Genomic DNA, 22,441 nt, shown 5'->3' with positions numbered 1-22,441 from the left:
ACTATTATACAAGATGTGACCAAGTAGCAGATGTTAAAGGGAAGGGGAAGGAAGTGTTGGGTTTTTTTTTTTTTTACATTTTTATTATATCTCTTGGCCAGCAATATATATTGAACTGATAGGGTGCAGCAGGTAGTTTAAAATTTTCTCTCCCTGGAACTAGAACAGCTACTATTATGTGATAGTATTTTAGGAGTGTGAGATGTACAAAAGATACCAACAGGGCCATGACAAATGCCCAAGTTTAACCTGGACAGCTGTACATGCATATAACTTGCAACCTAATTCTATGCGTGGTGAAATATGGGGCAGAAATGTGCTTCATTATCATGCCAGCACTATATATTGTTATCACTATATTGCAAAGGATATGGAACTTCAGTATCACATCTATACAAGAAGCCAAGTATCTTGTCGTATCTGTACAGTTTCTGTATTCAGGACTGCACAATGGTGCGCAAGTCAAAATGTGCCTAAAGCCTACTGGCGTTTAATTTTAGAATTGCTTGCAACTCCGTTTCTTCTTCCTCCAGGGACTCATGTAGCTTGATCTTATGCACATTTATTCAAACATACCCTTTACCTGTGCTGAGGAGCACATCCATACAGCTCAATTCTTAGTTTTCAAAACACAACAGCAGTGTTATTCTCACAACATAGAGTGCAAGCTTTTGAGTCCCTCAGCACTTTCCATCAGGCTGGCTTTTCAGAACAAAAAAAAATAAAAGGGGGCAGAAGAGATATTTCAGAGCATGCTGAAAAAGTCCAGGCTGCAGCTCACAGCGTTCTTGAAACTGAGACTAGCAGTAGTTGCTAGCAACCGTTTTTTTCCTTCTTCCCCCATCCCTCTTTTGTACTGTACGTTCCAGCAGAAACACAAGGAACGGCCGGCAATGCAAAACAAGCCGGCTACCACTCGCTTTTTTGTAAATCCCGCTCTCAGTAACAGGAAATCCTCTCCCTCCTGACTTTCCCACAACGTTGTCCTACGAAAAGGGCCTTCAGCTTAGGAACATGGGAAGGCAGCCTTCCCGGTGGAAGCCCTCAGTGCCTCTTCCTGGTCCTGCGCGCCACCCTTCAAGCGGGCCTTCTCGCCGCCAGCGCTTCTTCGCCCAAGAGAGCTACTCTTCGGCGTCGTTGCCCGGGCGACAACAGAGGACCCAGCTGAGCCGCCGCTCCATCCGGGTTCCCAGGCAAGGTGGTCAAAGGTCGCCACCCACTCCTTGCCGCTGGTAACGTGGGTGGCGTACGCACTGGTTTACATTTATTTACATTGGCCCCGGGCTGTGTACGCGGGCTGCCGCGGCGGCCGCTACATCCGGGTACTTTAGTTGACTGCTTCCGGTTCATGAGCTGCCGGAGCGGTCGGGTTCTGGTTCCGGTGCGGCTGGCTCCCGCGGCTCTCGTGGAGGGTGAGAGGCGGGGGGTGATTGCTCTCCCTTCTTTGGCTCAGCTGATGCCTGGCGGAGCACGGGGAGCGCCGCCTGCCTGCCTGCGTGCTTGTATGTGGGAGCTGCCCCGGCTGCAGCTGCTGGTCCTGTTATCCTTGCAGAGTGGGGGTCCTTCTCCCCACCCCAGTTCACCTGAGGCCGGCCAGGGCAAGAAGGGCTACTAAGCCTTGAAGGCAAGGAGTGCCCAAATGAACCCGTCCCTCATAGGCCCGCTGGCAGAGTTGTTAGGGCCGGACCCTGAGACAGCTTTGCCTTCCAAGCTGTATTCCTATACAGATTGAGTTTGGAGTTTCTTGAATTCATTGGGGTTACTTTGGTGTAAAGGTGCAGAGGATTGGGCTGTCAGTGTTTACATTGCAGTCCTCTTGGCACAGTTTAATAGGAAAATATTATGCACTTTATGAGGGTGAGTTGCATAGAAAGTAAAATCCTGCTATGTGTGGCTGTCTCCATCACCTCCACTGCTTATAGTGAAAAGTACACCTGGTAGAAGCCTACTGTCTGTGTAGTTTTTAAAGGTAAACTTGCCTTCTCAGGATTGTTAAAGTTCAGGCCCTTATGTTTGAAAGCAAGGATGTTCTGAAATAAGATAAAACTCTTTAACACTAGACTTCCAAGATTACTCTTACGTGGGAGGTTCTCTTGTTCAAGATTATTATATGTCTGTGGAACATAATGGTGATGGTTATTTCAAAACACCCCATGCACATCAAATATGCTGTTAGGTTGGATGTTTAGTATACCAAATATTGAAATGAATGGTCCTTATAGTATCTTACTGCAGTGGTAGTTGTAGTATAGCCAGATGAAAGTCCTGTGCTGTAACACCCAACTGGAAGGGCATGAATAGCTAAAAGTAAAAGCTGCTTGGATGCTCTTGAATTGTACTTGCATGTAGTGATCCTGTGCAGACTCTTTTTGCCGAAGGATCAGGGACCAGTGTTTGCTGAAGGAATTTGTAAGGTCCAATAAGTTTAGGTTGTAAATGGTTGTCTACTTCTGATATTTGTGTTGTCAGGAGAAGTATGTGATTCTTTGATGTTAGCTTATTTTCTGATTGTGTACACTCCTCCTTAATAGGGTTAATATAAGACATTATGACATTAACTAAGCTAGCTGTTGTGAGGCTTGCTGTGACCATCTCATGATGCTGTTTCTTTAGCTGGGCACTGCTGTCCATGTACTGTAACTGGTCTGCACCTAAACTGAGGAAGCATTAGCGGAGACCCTTGGAGATTGTAACCCTACTAAACACCAAGTGCTGTTGTTTTCTCTGGTGATGTCCTTTTCCCCCTCTGTCCTTTAAGGGACTATCTGAAGTGTTTTCTAAATGTGTATGGTTTGTCATAGACTGTTGTGTTTTTTAGTATATAGTATCCAGGCTGCTTTCCCAGCAAACTCTGAAGTGTAAAATTCTAAAATTGTCATGTCACCGTTTTTCTTCATAGGCTTTGTTTTGAGCGTATGTTACAAAGATGGCTGTCTCCCTTATCATAAAATGGGGTGGGCAAGAATTCTTAATAACTACCCTGTCGGAAGAGGACACTGTGTTAGATCTCAAGCAGTCTCTCAAGGGGCTTACTGGAGTGCTGCCAGAACGTCAAAAGCTTCTTGGACTAAAAGTGAAAGGTAACTTAAAAATTTTTTTCTTCCTGTTCAGTGAGGTTGCAATGCAGATCTGGCTAGTAAGTTGACTGGCACATATGCAAAGTCACACCCTTTAATATTAATAAATTAGTCTAACTAATTGATGCTCTAGTTAATTATTAGTGGGAGTTACATTGTGCCCGTGTACAGAGATATTCCAATCTTAAAGCATTGATTAACTCTTTATAGAATTGCATTGTGCAAATCCTACTTCATCTTTTTTTTTTTTCTGCAATGAAAGATGCTGAGCCCATCCCTTAAGCATGAGTTAAAAGGGTGGGGAAAACTTAGATGAAGTACTTCTCTTAGCTAGAACCCGTAATGTGTCTGCCGATGTGTTGTCACTTACAAAGCAAGGATCCCTCAGTAGTTAGAACACAAGTTGTGCTGTAATCCTGAAAATGTGCTCTTGCTTATGAACGTGTATCTTGCTTGGTCAGATCAAAATCCACTGAGTCCAGCATTCTTTGCCAGAATTTCAGTAACTGTCAGGCACTAAATGGTCCATTAGAAATTGCAGTGGTCCACCAGTGCACTATGATCAGCCTACTATCTACCCTTATCATAAATTACTGAAGCAAAAACCTAAAAAGCATCCAGAGAACTCTGAAACTGGTCTAGGAAACTTGCGATGTACATATTTTAAAAAAGGTAAAGGTCCCCTGTGCAAGCACCGGGTCATTCCTGACCCATGGGTGATGTCACATCCCGACGTTTCCTAGGCAGACTTTGTTTGTGGGGTGGTTTCCCAGTCATCTTCCCTTTACCCCCAGCAAGCTGGGTACTCATTTTACCACCCTCAGAAGGATGGAAGGCTGAGTGAACCTTGAGCCAGCTACCTGAAACCGACTTCCATCGGGATCGAACTCAGGCCATGAGCAGAGCTTTTGACTGCAGTACTGTAGCTTAACACTGCGCCACGGGGCTCCTCCCTGTTTTATTTTAGTTAGCAATTTTTACTGTGGATAGTTTTAAAATGCTGTGTAATATGGCATCAGGGCTAGCTGATCAAAGGTGGGGAAAAGGCTATAATTCTACTGAGTTAGCAAAGGCCCTTACATGTGCCTAAGCCACTCTTTGGGACCTGGTTGAAATTACCAACCTTTGCTGAATCTCTTAAGTATTCAAACTGGTTTGCTGCATTCAGACATCACATGATGTTTGTTCATTATGAGAATGACCCAGGAAATATTTGGTGTTTTTTCTCTGTCCTCCCCTCACATGCAGAACCACCACTAAAGACTTTCTGGTTTGAAAGAAACTGTAATGGAACATGTGTTATGTCATCTTCTTTTGGATATTTTAGCATTATGCTGTTTATTTCTTCCCTACAAACTGGGGTACTAACGCTGCAATCCTAAAGAGGGTTACCCCAGTCTAAGCCTATTCATTTCAATGGGTTTAGACTGGAGTAACTTTGCATATAATTGCACTGTAAATCTGGTTTAGAATCCCAGTTCTAGGTAAGGAACTGGCTGCAAATTGTTAAGTACCCTGGTTGAATATCACAATAACTTGTAGTTTCTTGCAAACTAGGAAGTCTTCAATTTGGGCTCTGTGTGGAGAAGGGAAGGAGGATGCAAGCCCAAGAATTTCTGGATCTCTGTAATTGCAAACAAATGAATACAGCCAATGCATATAAATACTCGTTCTTAGGCCACCAGTACCCTTCTGTTATGTTCTGAAGTTCTTTCAGTTGTGGGCGTCTAATAAGCTCACTGGAAAAAATAAAATTGGTATGGCTTGGTATAGCTGTTAAGAGTGCCATCTTGTAAATTGTCTTGCCTTCTTGATGCATCCAGCTATTCTGGCCATCCTGATTCATGCTACTATAACCTTGAGGTTGGTTTACTATAGGGCTGCCCTTAAAGACACCTTGGAAACTTCCGTTCCTTTAAAATGAGGGAACTTGTCTTCTAATGGCAGCGGGAAGGTTTGAATATATTGCAGCTGTTCTAGAGAGAGTTCTGCCTATTTCTAGGCTCAATTTAAGGTTCCTACCTTTAAAACTCTTCACAGGGCCTGTGTATCTGAAGGCTATCTTTCCCATGTGCCAGTTATACCCCTTCCAACAGCTTCTGCTCTCTGTGCCTTCCATTTGGACTATGGAATCTACTTTTGCCCAAGCACAGTGTGTTATCCTGTCCCTATGGAATGCCCTGCTGGAGGAGCCCTCCCTGTTCATTTTTAGAAAACTCTGCAATGCAGTTCTGCTCTAAAGAGATCTGATTACTTTCTGTTTGGTTTGAACGAGATCTGCTATGTTGGTTTTATTGTAAAAATGGTTTTAACAAGCCGGTTCTGTGTTTTGCTGATTTCATTAATGATTTGACTGCTTTTTCTTGATTATATATTTGTATATGTACTGACTTCAACAATTGGGAAGTAAAGGTGGGTTGTAAGTGTAACTAAATAAATAGCCAGGCAGTGTCAGAGAAAATAGAGTATTCCCTGGTTACAGTATGTTATTAAATCAATATGCGTGTTTTAAAGAGGATGCATGTTGCAGGTACAAAAAGAAAAGAATGCCAGCAGAGGAAATTGCTTATTTTCACTGAGGAAGCTGTTATCTGTTTATTTTACAGGCAAGCAAGCAGAGAATGATGTTAAGCTTGGAACACTAAAACTAAAACCAAATACTAAAATTATGATGATGGGGACACGTGAGGAAAGCTTGGTAAAATATTTCTTCATGTATAAAAGGAATCTTGGTTGTGTTCTAACTACAATCTATCAATACACAGTTGCTCATTAATGACTGAAGGGTCTGCTTTTATACCCATAAATGAGAGCATGCAGTGTCATTAGCGTATGTGAAATTTTTCAATTGATATAAAGGGAAAGTTAGTTCATAATACAGGTTGTATATATGGGGTTGAATCCAGCCAGCTTTTTCACTTAATCCTGCCCAATTCCCCTGCTTACCACAGCCCCCATCCCACATGATTTTTATCCATGCAGATCCCATCACCTCCAGCATAGCATTGTTTTGGGTGGTCAGAAGGGACCCCTTATCCCTTTTTCACCAGTTGCAGAGCTGACTGGGTCCGACCCATGGTGGAGTATGTTGTTTGGAAAACAAGATGTAATTATTTTACTTTATACCCTGACATATCCCATAGGCTGACCATAGACTAATGACAGCAGTGTTAATAATCCCCTATACAGCGCTTTCTGTGTTCAGAACAGTTCACACGTGTTAACCTGTGATAAGTCTTTACAACAGCCCTGTAAAGTATGTAGTAGTATTACCCCTAATTGCAGATGGTGGGCTGAGGCTGAGAAAGAGTGGATTTCATAAGACTAGTAACACAGCAATCCTGTGCTGAGTTACTACAGCCAAACTATTGAAATCAACAAACTTGGGCTGGAGTAAATCTGCATAGGATTGTACTGTTCTTCTCAGCTCATGCATTTTAAAAGTGGTCCCATTTCAGGCAAATCTAGAAATCCCTCTGTGCAACCCATTCCTCACTTATTTTCTGAAGTCAAGGATGCTTTTAAAGAAAATATTTGTTTGCAGTACAGGTATGTTAATAAACGCTGTAAACATCCAGAATTCCAAACAATTGCCTTTTACTATATTGCTCGCTCTATTAATGGGATTCCTTGGCTCCATCATCAACCAAAAGGGAGACTGCAACCAAGAAATCCAGATATTGAGACAGGGAAGGGCAGCCATGAAGGAGCTAGAAAAGATTCTGAAATGTAAGGGTATGTCATTGGCAACCAAGATCAAATTAATGCATGCCATGATATTCCCCATTACTATGTATGGGTGTGAAAGTTGGACAATGAAGAAAGCTGACAGGAAGAAAGTAGATTCCTTTGAAATAAGTTGGAGGAGAGTTTTACAGATACTGTGGGCTGCCGAAAAGACAAATAAGTGGGTTCTAGATCAAATCAAACCTGAATTGTCCCTAGAAGCTAAAATGACTCAACCGAGGCTATCGTACTTCGGTCACATTATGAGAAGACATGAGTCACTGGAAAAGACAATAATGCTAGGAAAAGTTGAAGACAGCAGGAAAAGAGGAAGACACAACATGAGATGGATTGACTCTATAAAGGAAGCCACAAGCCTCAGTTTACAAGACCTGAGCAAGGCTGTTAACGATAGGACGTTTTGGAGGAAATTAATTCGTAGGGTTGCCATGAGTCAGAAGTGACTTGATGGCACTTAACACACACACATTTTTGTGTTTATATGTGATCTATTTATGGAATTGTTCCTTTTTAAGAAATAATCTAAGGCACTATTTAATGCAGCATGATAACAGTTTATTTATGTATACTGCTCTTAAGTGAGAGAATGCCTTAATTAAAAATAGTGTTTGGTGGGAAAAATGAGTAATGCATTGTGTATCATTTTTCTGTACAACATCCTGAGTAGAAAGCAAGTTTCTTTTCATTCTTCCTTCCCCCCCCCAAAAAAAAACCCCTTTCTTATAGGAAGATGTCCTTGGGCCACCCCCTGACAATGAAGATGTGGTCAATGATTTTGATATTGAAGAGGAAGTTGTTGAAGTGGAGAATAGGTGAGATGTAGCTACTTAGAAAAATAAATTATATATACAACTGTTTATACATACTTGCTGTTTAAATTGTTTGTTCTTAGGGAAGAGAATCTTCTAAAAATCTCTCGCAGAGTTAAAGAGTACAAAGTGGAAATATTGAATCCTCCAAGGGAAGGGAAGAAGTTATTGGTTTTGGATGTTGACTACACCCTATTTGGTGAGTAGTGTGCCTCTTTTTCAAAAACTGTGTATACCCTGCATGGCCATCTTCCCCAGCATTCCCTAGCCCTTCAATCTCTTTGAAATTATTGCAGTGCAGTGACACTTGTGTGCTTGATCTTGGTTTTGCTACAAAAAAAATGAAACAAAACTATAGTTTTTCTTTAAAAGTCAGCTTTCCCCCAAATGTTCAATCTCAGTCTCACCTGCAGGGCACCACTAGGGGGATGTAGGTATTATAGTTATGTAAAAGCAAACCAGAGCCCTGTGACGCAGAATGGTAAGCTGCAGTACTGCAGTCAAAAGTTCTGCTCACGACCTGAGTTTGATCCCGACGGGAGTCAGTTTCAGGTAACCGGCTCAAGGTTGACTCAGTCTTCCATCCTTCTGAGGTCGGTAAAATGAGTACCCAGCTTGCTGGGGGTAAAGTGTAGATGACTGGGGAAAGCAACGGCAAACCACTTCGCAAACATCGTCTGCCTAGTAAACGTCGAGATGTGACGTCACCCCATGGGTCAGGAATGACCTGGTGCTTGCACAGGGGACTACCTTTACCTTTAAAAGCAAACCACCACCACCCTGCCTAGATTCTAGGAACTTGTGAGTTGGTTCTTGAGCTCCTTTGCGGAGAGGCACTGCCCTGTGCAAGTCACAAGTAAAGAAAAGATGCTGCTGTTCAAAGGAGATTTTAGGCTACTGAAGTAAATCTGCCACCTGTCTTCTCAGACCATAGGTCATGTGCAGAGACTGGAGTTGAACTGATGAGGCCATACTTGCATGAGTTCCTGACATCTGCGTATGAAGACTATGATATTGTAATTTGGTGTAAGTTGTTTACTTTGCAAACTGAAAGTGTTTTTATTGGGTTGCTGTTGTCATTTGCAGTGTAGCAATCTGCTGAAGACTAGGCTTGCATCTTTGTTGTTTTGCGCAGTGCTTGATGCGAAATCCTTCTAGTGCATTCAATACCTTGAGCAAACAGTTTGTTCGTTAGTTGTGAAAGAGAAGATATTTTAAAGATTTAGGTCCTGTTGGACAGTCAGCACAGAATACCTAGTCCGGGGGTCGGCAAACTCATTAGTCAAAAGAGCCAAATATCAACAGTACAACGATTGAGATTTCTTTTGAGAGCCAGATTTCTTAAACTTAAACTATATAGGTAGGTACACTGTTTATTAACTTAATAAACTTTAATTAAAGCTTTAGGTCTTAATTAAACTATAGGTACACTGAATAAAAAGGAGCCCCGTGGCACAGAGTGTTAAGCTGCAGTACTGCAGTCCAAAGCTCTGCTCACGACCTGAGTTCGATCCCAACGGAAGTTGGTTTCAGGTAGCCGGCTCAAGGTTGACTCAGCCTTCCATCCTTCCGAGGTCGGTGAAATGAGTACCCAGCTTGCTGGGGGTAAAGGGAAGATGACTGGGGAAGGCACTGGCAAACCACCCCGCAAACAAAGTCTGCCTAGAAAACGTCGGGATGTGATGTCACCCCATGGGTCAGGAATGACCCGGTGCTTGCACAGGGGACCTTTACCTTTACCTTACACTGAATAAAACTTGATATCATACTTAATAGTGATCTTATTTATTGATAAAAATTAAATTGTAAGTCCCTGCCATTTCCCCGTCCCCATCTGGAGGCCTTGTCTACCGCCATAAAAGCCTATTGGCAGACCTGGCCTCCGGCTGAGTCCCATTGGGAGGCCCGGTCTACCCATTGGCTTTCTTGGCAGTAGACCTGGCCTCCGGAGGCCCATAGAAGCCAATTGGTAGACCTGGCCTCTGAAGGGGGACTTTTTCCCCTCCTCGGAGTCCAGGTCTACCGCCAAGAAAGCCAGTGGGTAGACATGGCCTCCTAATGGGACTCAGCCGGAGGCCAGGTCTACCAAAGGAAGCCTACCCCGCCCAACAGCTGATAGGCGGGCGGGAGGATGGCAGGAACCGCCGAGCCGCCCGCCCAGCAATCATGCGGCTAGAGGGGAGGGAAGGCTTTAGCCTCCCAACCATTGAGGGCAAGGGAAAGGGGGACCTGGCCATTCTCCACGGCGGGGAGGGGGGGAGAGACAGCGCGCCTGCTCGCTCTCTCTCTCTCTCTCTCTCTCAGGCGTGCCGGCTCCGCAGCCCGGCTGCCGGTGCGAGCGGGCGCAAGAACAGGGGCTCCGAACCAAGTTCGGAGAGCCGCACTCAACGGGCCAAAGAGCCACATGCGGCTCGGGAGCCGCAGTTTGCAGACCCCTGACCTAGTCAAATGGAAATAAGACCTTTGAAACGGCTTGATAAAACACAGTTCTAGGTAGTATAAGTACTTTGATAAAAAAAAATAGGTTTCATGACTTAGTTTTATTTATTAAATTCATTTGTACCCTGCCTTTCTCCCCCATGGGGATCCAGAGTGGCTTGCACCATTCTCCTCTTTATTTTATCCTCACAACAATCCTGTGAGGTAGGTTAGGCTGAGAATGTGTGACTGGCCCATGGTCACCCAGTGAGCTTCCATGGCACAAATGGGGATTTGGACTCAGGTCTCCGAGATATTTTCCTGATACTGTTAACCACTATACTATACTGGCTCTCACTTTGCACCCTAGATATGATCTTGGTAAAAACTGTTTTAATCATCTTTGTTCGTTTCACTTACTTGGAAAGTCTGTCTTTTTCTTTCAGCTGCTACTAATATGAAGTGGATTGAAGCTAAAATGAAGGTAATCCTTTGTGTGTGCACACCTGTACTTCTGCTAGTGCTTGGATCTGGCAGCAGGTGATGTGGAAGACTTCAGACTCTGGAGAGCCGCTGCCAGTCAGAATAGAGAGTGTTCACCCTTAGTAGATAGTGATCTGACTCTGTAACAGGCAGCTTTTATGTCCATATGTGGAATGTATGTTACAAATGCAAAAGCACTATGTGGTCCTTGGAGACAGAGGTAGGATGGAGAAAGAAGCAGACAGACATACTGGCATGTTCTGATGCCCTAGATTCTCACATAGTTGGATCCAAGATACCCAGAGCTTCCAGTCTATCTGGATTCTTTCACCTCCTTCCCTAATAATTAAAGTGAATCTATCCACTCTAGTCTGATCTAACATGAAAGGCAATCTTCCAGGAGCCATGCATTCCAGGTTCTGCATATAACATCTGGTTGTACCCATTTATTTGTGCTTGCTTTGAATCTTAATACTGTTACAAAAACAGTCTCTGCATTATAGTATGTCTGGCGACCTTAGTGTTGCATTTTAGAAATAATTTATGTAAAAAGAGTGAGAGGGAGAAATACAGGATTGTTTCACCATGGAGATGTTTTCTTACCCTTTGAAATGGCTTGTTCTCCTTCAGCAGGCTTTTTGCAGAAACAGCCACTCTGTCCCAAAGCTAATGTTAGGAACAACCTGTTTTGATCTTTTGAATGCCCTTTCTAGGGTAACTAATTTTTCATGCTTTCTGTGCTTGAATGTAACACAAATGAAGTGGCAAATAATAAAATCCTGAGTACTGTCTAGTGCAGGTGCCTGTGGGTACCATGGTACCTGCCAGCATATTTCCTGGTGCCCTCAAAGTGTTTTCAAAAAGTGGGTGAGGCCAGGTGGCACTTTTGCCCAGCAGGGCTTCTGACTGGCCGTGGCTGTGCAGGTTTTTAAAATGTTGCTTCAGCAATAGCTGCCATCACAGCACAAGGATCTTCACTGCATGAATGAAGGAAAGCTGTTGTGTATGCAGGAAAATATTTTTAAACAGTATGTTAAATTTTAAAAAGCATCCTGTTAAACAGAGCTTTTGCCTGAAATGTTGGAGTTACTATTAAAGTTATGCATAATCTCACTCCCCTGACATTTTTTGGTTGGTTCTGCCTCTTGTGGCAGTCATTTTGTGGTTGAACCCATTGCTACAATTCAGAAGGTGCCCACAGGTTCAAGAAGTTTGAGGACCCCTGCTCTAGTGGCTGAATTTTAATTGATGGCTTATTAGAGCAACTGGTTCAATTGGTTCTGTGTGGGTAACAATGTCACAGTCCTCTTCTCTCGCCAGAAGAGCACGACCCCAAGCAGTGAGTCAGAGCCAAACTTGTCTTCTCCATAAAACAGTTTTATGCTTGCACTGTGTATGGTCAGTGCAGACTCATAACAGCTTTTAAGAGTAGCTTTGATTCCATAATAAAAAAAATTCTCCTTGGAGAGAGAAGTAAGCCTCTATTTTTAGCACTGCTTGGGTCATCCTTTACTGCTCGTTACTTGATAAGCAAATTGTGAGAGGTTTGTAAATCACAGCCACTGAAATAACCCTTGTGTGAAATATCATCACTTGTCTTCACAATGCAGGAGCTGGGAGTGAGCACCAATGCAAACTACAAGATAACCTTCATGTTGGACAGTGCTGCCATGATAACCGTGCATACTCCAAGGCGAGGATTAATTGATGTAAGAATTTTTTATTTTTATTTTTTGCTAAACATGATTGTTTATGTTTGGAAGCAGCAAAATCCATTCTTTAAGTTTGAGAAATTAGGAAGTGGAAAGGGTCCAGGAGGCCAGCCTCTCCCTGTAAGGCAAGAACAACCACCCTCCAACATTTTGATTGAAATGTCAGTGTATACAGTTCAGACCTAGTATGACACAAATGGCAAACAATATGGTGTCTGTATTTACAAATGACTCAAAGAAGCAGGTCATGTGTGTTTCATTTATAGCATAGGGCTTGACACACGGTTGCTGTGTTGTCACCTTATTGTGGAATGTCTGATACCGCGTGTATAAATTTAATATCTCTGTACAGGGCATGCTGCCTCTTAGAAGCTCAGGTTGCTTAATGGTAGGTAGCTATGAAATGTTAGAGAATTTCTTTGCCTGAATGTATCTGAAATAACGAATATGGAATGCTCAGAGGAAGCAAGGGAGACATTCTGCTGCTTTATACTTCCTGTAGCTTCTGAAATCAGTGTTCTTCAATCTAAATTATATGTCCTATTTTCCCCATGAAATAGGCTCTTTTTAATGTTTTTAATGGTTAATGGGTTTTGTGCTTCTCCATAGTAAATGAATTCAGTAGGTGCCTCTGATTTTGTACAGAATAAACATGAATAGAGGATAAAGTTACCAGTTGCACAAATGAATGAAAGACATGATTTAAAATGCGTACACACATACATAAAATATTGGGGTGGCTTCTGGGTGACTTGGGAACAAGTGATTAGAGAACGGGAATTGAACTTGTCAGACTCAGGTAAAGATTTTCTCTCAGCCTGATCTACCACATAAGGTTGTGGGTGGGGGGGAAATGGAATTGCCTCATCCAGGTTTGTTATCCTGACTTTCCTGCGGAAAGGTTGGATGAAAACATTGAAGAAGAAAAGTTGTTTGTAAAATGGATTGCTTTGAGGTCTGAATGAGAGGGTTGCTAAAGAACTTTGCAGAATGAAAGTAACATATGAATAACTGGGGTCTAACTGAGGGATTTCTCCAATGTTCCTTCTGCAGGTGAAACCTCTGGGTGTTATATGGGGCAAATTTTCAGAGTTTTACAATAAGAAAAATACGATCATGTTTGATGACATTGGACGAAATTTTCTGATGAATCCACAAAATGGACTGAAGGTAATTTTTAACATTATTGGGGAGATACAAACTGTGTAAAAGACACAAGCCTGACTAGGTTCTAAACTGATAAGTGATTTTACTAGTTAAAGGGCTACATACAAAAAAACACCTTTAGTTTTATGTATTAGTAAAGAAAATGTGGAAACTATCATTTGGGGGGGGGAAAATGAATCCCTACAAGCCTTTGATCTAGTTTTGTTGGGTGGCAAGTCACTGTTGGGCTATCATGGCCAGTGTCTTTGCATCTCCCTCTTCCATCATAGTATAGCCAGTAGGAATCACGAGGTTCAGACCAAAGCAAAGGAACTTTTCTGTTGCACATGTTGACCGTCCCTCTTCTTATATAGAACTGGCTGTCCCAAGAACATGTTCATATTTGGACTTTTGGATTAACAGCGTGCTACGTTTTCCTTTAAATTATACATCTTAATCCAAAGATTTAATGAGGTTGCACAAAATATTAATTGATGATTGTAGTGATCTTTGGAGGGTATACCAGGAGAGGCAGTCCCGAAGTTACAAAGGTCCTGGCCATATAAGGCTTTAAAGTCCAAGCCAGCACCTTGAACCTGATCTGATACTCCAGCTGGAGCCAGTGCAGTTGGAGGAGCACTGGCTGTATATGCTCTCGGGGCAAGACCTCTGTAAGGAGTCTCGCTGCCGCATTCTGTACCAGCTGGAGCTGCCAGGTCAGTCTCAAGGGCAGCCCTACGTAGAGCAAGTTACAGTAATCTAGCCTAGAGGTGACCATCGCATGGATCACCGTGGCTAGATCAAGGTGGGAGAGGTAGGGTACCAGCTGGTGGGCCTGGCGGAGATGGAAAAATGGCACCTTGACCACTGCTGCGACCTGGGCCTACATAGATAAGGAGGCATCCAGGATCACACCCAAACTCTTGACGGCAGGTGCAGAGGTTAGTTGCATGCAGTCAAGAGCTTTGAGCCGGCACCCGACCCCAAGCCACCCAGACCTAGCCACACTACCTCCGTCTTTGTTGGATTCAGCTTCAGCTTCGCTGGATTCAGCTATGTCTCGCATGCAAGCAATCTTGCATGTTCAAAGCACTTCCCATATGTTATATCAGTAATCTTTAACAGTAGTTCCATAATATTATCCCTGTATTGCTGATTAGGCAAACTGTTATTTTACCCACAACCCCTAAAGCCAGTCAGTGAGTTCATGGTAGACTTCAGGAACCAGGTTCATACACTGGTTTGTTGGTCACTATGCTATAGTTGCTCTCTTTCATACCTGCCATTGGTTCCATTTGAAAAACAGAGTTAGGGGTTAGCAGCAGAATAAATTCTATTTTTGCTATAATCAAATTGGTGGCAGTTCTGTCAGGATTTAACAGAATAGGGTTTGAATGAAGCTAAGGTGCAGCCTATACAAGTCATAAAATGGGTGTCAACAGTTAAATTTTAGTGACTTCTTTCCTCCCACGTCACTGTCCCAGAAGAGATATCTGACTCTCATGATACCAGTATTGCCCTTTGTAAAGCCGATCCAGTTTTGAGCGCAAATTGCCTTAAAACACTACTCATCTGGATGGAGACTTGATGGAGTGCAATGCTGACAGAACGGTATCATTGCCTCCCTGTGGGAAAACAGAGCTGGTGCACTACAGCTCAGACTTCATTGACAGCAAGACAAATTGGAGGTGACCACTGATGAGCAATGTTGCTGTAGAAGGAATTGAGATCAGATGTTCTACCAGAGGCAACAGAATTTAATAAGCCATTCTGTGCGGGATTAGCTTATTGTCCACAAGCTTTTGATAAATGTGACAAGCAGTGCATGGAATGAGTTTTGTAAGACTCTCAGAAGGACATAGTCACCCTCAGAGATGACTGCAACGAAGACTGTAACAAGTCTCTTGTCAATGTTGTTTATGTTTTTGTAGAACAGTAATTTTCCTTGTAAAAGAAAATATCAGTATAATGTCACAAACTTGCAAGGATCTGTAAACCAAAATCTGAAATAACATATCTGGTTGGGAGTAGAGCATGTGGGAAGCTCCTGGTTCAGTCCCTGGCAGCTCCAGTTGAAAGCATTTCAGATGGTGGTCTGTATAGGAGCCACTGCCAGTCAAAGAACATGGTATTGGATTAGAGCTAAACGAAAGCAAATGAAGCTTTTTTTTTATACTGCCCATATACTCTGCCATATATGCTTATACTTTCCATGTACTCAGGCTGGAGACTTTTTCCACCCTCTCATCTGAAAACCCCTTAAAGTAGAAAAAGAAAGATGCTCAGTGTTGAACCTGGGGCCTTCTGCATGCAAAACAAGCCAAGATCTTCCTCACAGTCTATGTCCCCACCTTCATGGGTGAGGTGGGTGGCAACGGGAGATGGGGCTTTTTCAGTAGTGGTAATGGCTGTGGAATGCCCTGTCCCTTGAGCCTTGCCTGGTGCCTAAGCTACTCTCTTTCAGGTGCCAGGCCAATTTTTTTTTTATCATCTAAATCTTCAGTTGATGGCCTGATCTTTTAACTCTTATTTGTATAGGGTCATTTTGCCTGAAAACAGTTAAATTCATTTAAAGTTACTCAATTATTTGTTTTTATGCTTGGCTGGCTTTTTAATGCTGTGTTTTAATAACTTTTAATATTTTATGTTACGTTTTATTTTGTAAGCCATCATGGGCAGATTATGTGGACAGGCAGCATAAAAAATGTCTAAATATATATCGACTTAAGAGCCCATTTCTGAAGGGGAGGCGAAGCTCCTTAGAAGCTGGCGTGACCCAGCGCCGGCATAGGTCCCACCTTATAATAGAATACAGTGCACCGACGCAGGGGGGCAAACACACTGGCATCCGGGTGCAACAGTCCCCCGCTGCTAGCGCAGCCACACCAACAGGGCTTGGAGGGATGTTCCTGGGGGAGGAGCTGCCGTTAGGCAGCTTCTTCACCCCAGGAATGCGCCCTCGCACTGTGGTGGTGTTGCAACACTTTTTTTGGTGGCACTGCCCCGTTGGAGGCAATGGGGGATTTCCCCCATTTCCTCTATTTTTATTTTTTTAACCTTTTTTTTGCCTCCATGGTGGCCGGGAAGCCTCTGAGGAGGCGGTGGCCATGCCCCTCATGGCTGCTGCAGATCTGCTCCCCCTTCAGGATTGGGCTGCCCAAAATAGCTTTCGAGTTTACTGTGTACTTTGACAGCTTTAGAGGTGAGTTAATCACAAAGCAGGCCTCCACTGGTTACTCATTTGACCATATGTGGCAAGTAAAAAATCATCTCCAGTTGGCCAAGCACATTTGGTTTATCTGGTGAGACAGCAACTGACAGCTCCATGCAGGTTGAATTATGGATGGTGCCTGCAGGGTACTTTCGCCTTGCCTTCTGAAACCAGAGCCTTTAGTTCCAAAGCTGGAAGAAAAATTGCTCTGTGCATAATCTCCAAGATGAAGGGCTGTGTTTGGGGACTGAGCAGTGAGGGTATCTTTCTCTTTCTTCCTGGAAATTGGAAAGGAGGGAAGCATCCACTACCAGCGCCACTCTGTAGAAATGCAGCATAATGCTAATTATCGTAGGGAGAGCAGAAAGAGCTAGCAGCAGTGGGGGAGGGCGTGAGAAAGTAGAATAATAGAAGGGACCACACCGGGGTCATCTAGTCCAACCCCCTGTACAATGCAAGAAATTCACTACTATCTCTCCCTCCACACCTGCAGTGCTTATACTTTCCTGCTCCATGCCCAGCAGATGGCCAAAAAAACAAACACCCCTCCAGGATCCCTGGCCAATCTGGCCTGGAGGAAAATTGTTTCCTGACCCCAAAGTGGCAATCGGCATTACCCTGGGCATGTAAGAAAGGGCTACAAAAACTCTTTTAATTTAATTTCAACCCAGTGGGTTCTGGTCTGACCTGGGGCAACAGAAAACAACTTGGCACCATCCTCTATATAACAGCCCTTCAAGTACTCTAAGATGGTTGTCATATGACTTCTCAGCCGTCTCCTCTCCAGGCCAAACATACCAATCTCCTTCAACCTTTCCTCATAGGACTTAGTCTCCAGACCCCTCTCTATCTTTGTTGCCTGCCTCTGGACGTATTCCAGCTAGTCTACATTTTTCTTAATTTGTGGTTCTAGCAAAAAAGAGAAGTGCTCAGAAAAGTGGAATAGGCAATGGAATTACTACCCCCTGGTTGTGTGGTTAGGCTGCTCTAAAGCACCTGGTTGCAGCTAGAAAAATGGTTTGCTTTACTCCTGAATATGAGGGCCCTTTGGAGTTGGGAGTGGGAGGTACTGTCTTGCAGTGGTTTTGGTCCTAACTGGTAGGTTTCAGAATGTGGTTCTGGGAAATTGCTGCTCAACTTCTTGGCCTCTGACCTGGGTGGACCTGCAGCATTCCATCTTGTCCTCCATGCTCTTTAACGTCTAGATAAAACCACTGGATGAGGTCATCTGGACATTTGGGTGGGCTGTCGCCAATATGTAGGTGACAGTCAACTCTGTCTTCCACTTACATTTGATCCCAAGGAGACTATAGAAACCCTGACCCGGTGCCTGAGATGGTTGTGTAGGCTAATTGAAGTTCAGTCATGGCAAGATGGGAGTGCTGCAGGTGAGCAGAAGGACTGACCTGGGAACTGAGGCTGCCCCCTTTTCTTGATGGGATTGCACTCCCCCCTGAAAGAGCAAGTCCATAGCTTGGGGGTTCTGCTGGACCCGGTCCTACAGCTGAATAAGCAGGTGGCAGCTGTGACCAGGAGTGGCTTTTACTAGCTTAAACTGGTTAGCCAGCTACCGTCTTTCCTGATCAGCAAAGATCTGGCCAGCATGGTGCATGTCCTAGTTACATCTAGATTAGATCACTATATGCACTATAACAAGCTCAACATGAGGCTGCTCTTGAAAGGTGTTTGGAAACTTCAGTTGGTGCAGAATGCTGCAGCCAGGATGTTGACTGGAGTGGGTTGTAGAGACCATAACAGTCCAGCCTTGGCCTATGTTTACTGTTTCTGGGCCCAATGCAAGGTGCTGGTGTTGACTTTTAAATGATGGGTGGAGGCTGCCTGGCAAGACAGCTATTTAGTGCCAGGCAATAGACCAGATTGTAGAGGTAGCAGTAGCCAGCTTTAGCCCTAGGCTCAGACTGTGAAGGTCGCAATGTCGTAATGAAAATTTTGTACGCGTTTTCTGAAAATTCAAGTCATTCATGCCTGTGTTCTGTCTTAACAGATAAAGCCCTTCATGAAGGCACATTTAAACAGAGATAAAGATAAAGAGCTTTTAAAACTTACTCAGTACCTCAAGGAAATAGCAAAATTAGATGACTTTTTAGAGCTGAACCACAAGCACTGGGAAAGGTAAGGATTAATATTGTTCTTGCCCAGTACTGTATTATGGCAATGTCAGCCTGCCCTGCCTTCTGGCCCAATTAGAATTGATGTCTGTTCCATCAGCAGGAGTCGGGAGATGTGCATCTGTTGCCAAAATTGAGTGATTTGCCTGTCATCTGCAGCTTTGGCCTTCAGGAAGCTTGAATATGTTCTTAAAGTGCCAATTTAGTAGTACTTTGCTTTTTAATATGGGGTGGGGAATAAGTCATGGCATGTTGTTAGATCACAATAAAATTGCAGCAGCCGAAACATGTACAAGCAGGGTTTTCCTCAGAATATAGTTGCACGATGAAGAGTGACCTTGGTGGCATCTACTGATAACAAAACGTTTTTGCTGATTCAGGCTGTAATGCTGTGCACCTCTCAGGTTCTGCCAGCTGCATATGCTGTACGTGGCTTGGCATCTTGCTTGATATTTAACATCTTGCTTGATATTTAACTGCAGTTCACTTGGTAGAAATGCATACTGGTGTTTTAGTTTAACAGGAAAGGAGCTACCGTTAAAAACATTTTTCTTGAGAGTTGAGCCGCTGCCTACTTTTCCTATTTCTGGTTGACAGCATGAACTCTTTCAACCATTATAGGCGTTTGCACCCCTTTCTCTTGTTAGATGAAGCATTTGGATGCAAGCTTCCTTCTCAATTCCGTGTGTGTGTGTGAAGTGCCGTCAAGTCGCAGATGACTTATGGCGACCCCTTTTGGGGGTTTTCGTGGCAAGAGACTAACAGAGGTGGTTTGCCAGTGTCTTTCTCTGCACATAGCCTTCCAATATGCTGAAAGGTTGTGTGGTGATCTAGATTTACATTGCAGGCTTTTAGAAAAGATTGATATACTGTGCAAAAGTGGTGAAGTCCTGAGAAAAAAACCCTTTTCCTATTTGAGGAAAATTAAAATATTTGCAACATTTTCCTGTCAAACCAAAACCATTTTACTGCTTTAACAACATAAATTGCATCATTTATAAATTTGTTAGCATATAACATTATATTGACTAGCATATTTATGGAATTTCAAAATATAAACACCTTGGTTTCTGCAAGCGAAAATAGGCAGTCTGGTTACTAAAGGAATAAGTTACTGGTTACTAAAGGAATAAAGGAATTATCTCTCATAATACTAGAACGTGGGGTCATCTGCTGAAGCTGGAGGGTGAGAGATTAAAAACAGATAAATGGAAGTATTTCTTCACACATCACATAGTTAAATTGTAGAACTCTCTGCCCCAGGATGTGGTGGTGGCTGCCAACTTGGAAGGCTTTAAGAGGGGAGTGGACATGTTCATGGAGGATGGGGCTATCCATGGCTATTGGTCAAAATGAATACTAGTCATGATGCATACCTATTCTCTCTAGTATCAGAGGAGCATGCCTATTATATTAGGTGCTGTGGAACACAGGCAGGATGGTGTTGCTGCAGTCGTCTTGTTTGTGGGCTTCCTAGAGGCACCTGGTTGGCCACTGTGTGAACAGACTGCTGAACTTGAGGGCCTTGGTCTGATCCAGCATGGCTTTTCTTATGTTCTTAAAGCTGATTGGAAGGATGACTAACAGATAATGTTCTTTTTCCTATGTAAATTCCAAAGACTGTCCCCCCATATTTATATTTGGGTTTAAACATGCCATTTTTTGACTTCTCAAAGGCAAGTTTCCTGAAACCTTTTTACAGGTTATTTAGCTTGTTGGGATTGACAACAAATAATACATTAATTTGAATTGCTGCTTGTCCTGCCAGATTATTATATCGTGCTGTTCCTTAAAAAAAAATTTGTCATACAGTTTTGGGGTAGAGAAAATACCACTTTGTATTTAAGCACTTTCATTAGAGAATGACTTTTTATAAATATTTGTTTATGCTTTCTTTGTTAACAGCGTGTTACACATACATCTGATCTCATCTTCTGTTTGTCTTTTTTCTCTAGGTACCTTTCAAAGAAACAAAGCCAATAGCTTTAATTTGTGAAGCAGAATGTAGAGATCCTTTGACCTTTCCTCCTGTGTAAGCTAGAATAAATAGTGCTGGACACTGACTTAGCCACCAGAGTGACTCTTTACACATGGTCTTACTATTGGTTTGCTCTGTCTGAAGATTACAGCAAACAGCAGAAAATGAAAACAATTGCTCTTGTGTTTTTCTCTGGTGTTACCATTTGAAATAATATCATCTGTACTGCTACTCTAGTATTCCCAAGATTTAAAGCCACACTGTTCTGAAACTGGTGGAGGGGTTAGACTGGGGGAAAAAACCCCATACAAACCCAGAAGTATACTGTGGATCCAGTTTTGCCATTCTCGGTTATAGAAATCGCTTCCCTCCCTGTTATGGTATTTAAGTCTATGAACTGTACACTGTCTATAATTATGTATTAGTATGTCAAGTGTTCCTTTGTGCAAGACAGTTTTATGGCAGAAAGCATCACTAGAGGGCAAAAGCGCCTTTGTGTGTAGATCTTGATGATAAAACTTGGATTGCATATGACTGGAGAATAGGAGGATTTTTTTAAAGGATATAACAATGCTTGGTTGAAAAGCATTTCTTTTTTACAAAAAAATACTTCTGGTCAGAGGAAAGATTTAAACCTGAAGAGAGCAGAGTACTAATTCCTTAAAGCATGAATATTAGTTCTTCTGTTCTTGTTAATTTTGTGAGGGTACAGCCTCTTTGAATGGCCGTATTCAGCCACAGCTGTTCAAAAATGATAATTTGTGCTGCTGCTTCAGCCTGTACTGTGGAAGTTTGATGTGACCATTGCCTCACATTACTTGACAGTTCCTCGTCATGTCATTCTTGTATTTGAAAGCAGACTGCCCCTTTCGAATAAAGATTGCATATATTGTTCTTAAGGAACTATAGCAGGTTTGCTAATAATAAATGCCTTTTCTTAAAACGTGTGTGGTCATTCTTGAACATATTGATAAAATAGCAGGCTGTGTCTGTGTTTGGTAGATCCACGCTTTGACTTATTGTTCACATTGTGTTGACTCCTACCACTCTACTCAGCTAAATGTGTAGCCCTCTTGCAAAAGAGGTTCTTCCAGTGAAAGTCTCCTGGAAGGAGTGGTAAGATCAACCCAGAGAATCTGACAGATGTAAGGCTATTGCTGTAGTGATTAAGTAGATGTACAGCATTACACACTGGTGTCTTCCATACAGGGACAGGATTTTGTGGTTTCCCCTTTCTGATGCAATCGCAGATAAAGCGCAGTGGGACTTCCACGTGGTAGGTTTCCTCAGTCTGCCTGCCCCAATTCCCCAGAAGCAGCCACTCTCCTGGGCCTGGAGGCCTTTTACAGTTGTTTTTAATTGGCACTAGAATATTGTTATTAGAATATTGCTATATCAATATGCTGTTGTGACAATAAGTGTATCATTTTCTGAATTCCCAGCTTTCACGTTTTTTAAAGTAGGCCTCTAGCCCAATTTCTTTGGAGATACTTCCTTATATTTCTGCTAGAGGCTTTTTAAAAAACGAAAGCTGGAATTAAGAGAAACTGCCACACCTGTTGGTACAATCGTATATTGATACAATCATATTTAACTGCTGATTAAAAAAAATTAAATACCCTTAGCATCAGGATAGGAAATGGCTGTCCTGTGGGACAGAATCCGCATTTTCCTACCCATATAGCAGCCGTCCAGGCTTCAATGTGATCTTTCCAAAAATTTCAGAGGTAA

General features: G+C 42.9%; 1 protein-coding gene across 1 annotated transcript; it reads left to right on the top strand.

The window, feature by feature from the left end:
• The first annotated feature begins 2,903 nt into the window (after positions 1-2,903).
• UBLCP1 (ubiquitin like domain containing CTD phosphatase 1) lies at positions 2,904-20,957 on the top strand. The gene is made up of 10 exons (XM_056857082.1): positions 2,904-3,080; positions 5,684-5,775; positions 7,551-7,636; positions 7,717-7,832; positions 8,561-8,659; positions 10,498-10,535; positions 12,145-12,243; positions 13,300-13,416; positions 18,609-18,736; positions 20,688-20,957. Exons 1-10 carry the CDS (start codon positions 2,927-2,929, stop codon positions 20,713-20,715), a joined length of 957 nt encoding a protein of 318 aa, XP_056713060.1. The 5' UTR covers positions 2,904-2,926; the 3' UTR covers positions 20,716-20,957.
• The last annotated feature ends 1,484 nt before the right edge of the window (positions 20,958-22,441 follow it).

The sequence above is a fragment of the Euleptes europaea genome, chromosome 1 (genome assembly GCF_029931775.1).
Source record: "Euleptes europaea isolate rEulEur1 chromosome 1, rEulEur1.hap1, whole genome shotgun sequence".
NCBI lineage: Eukaryota > Metazoa > Chordata > Lepidosauria > Squamata > Sphaerodactylidae > Euleptes > Euleptes europaea.
Note: the sequence above shows the minus strand (reverse complement) of the source record. Positions and strands in the feature narration are given on the sequence as shown.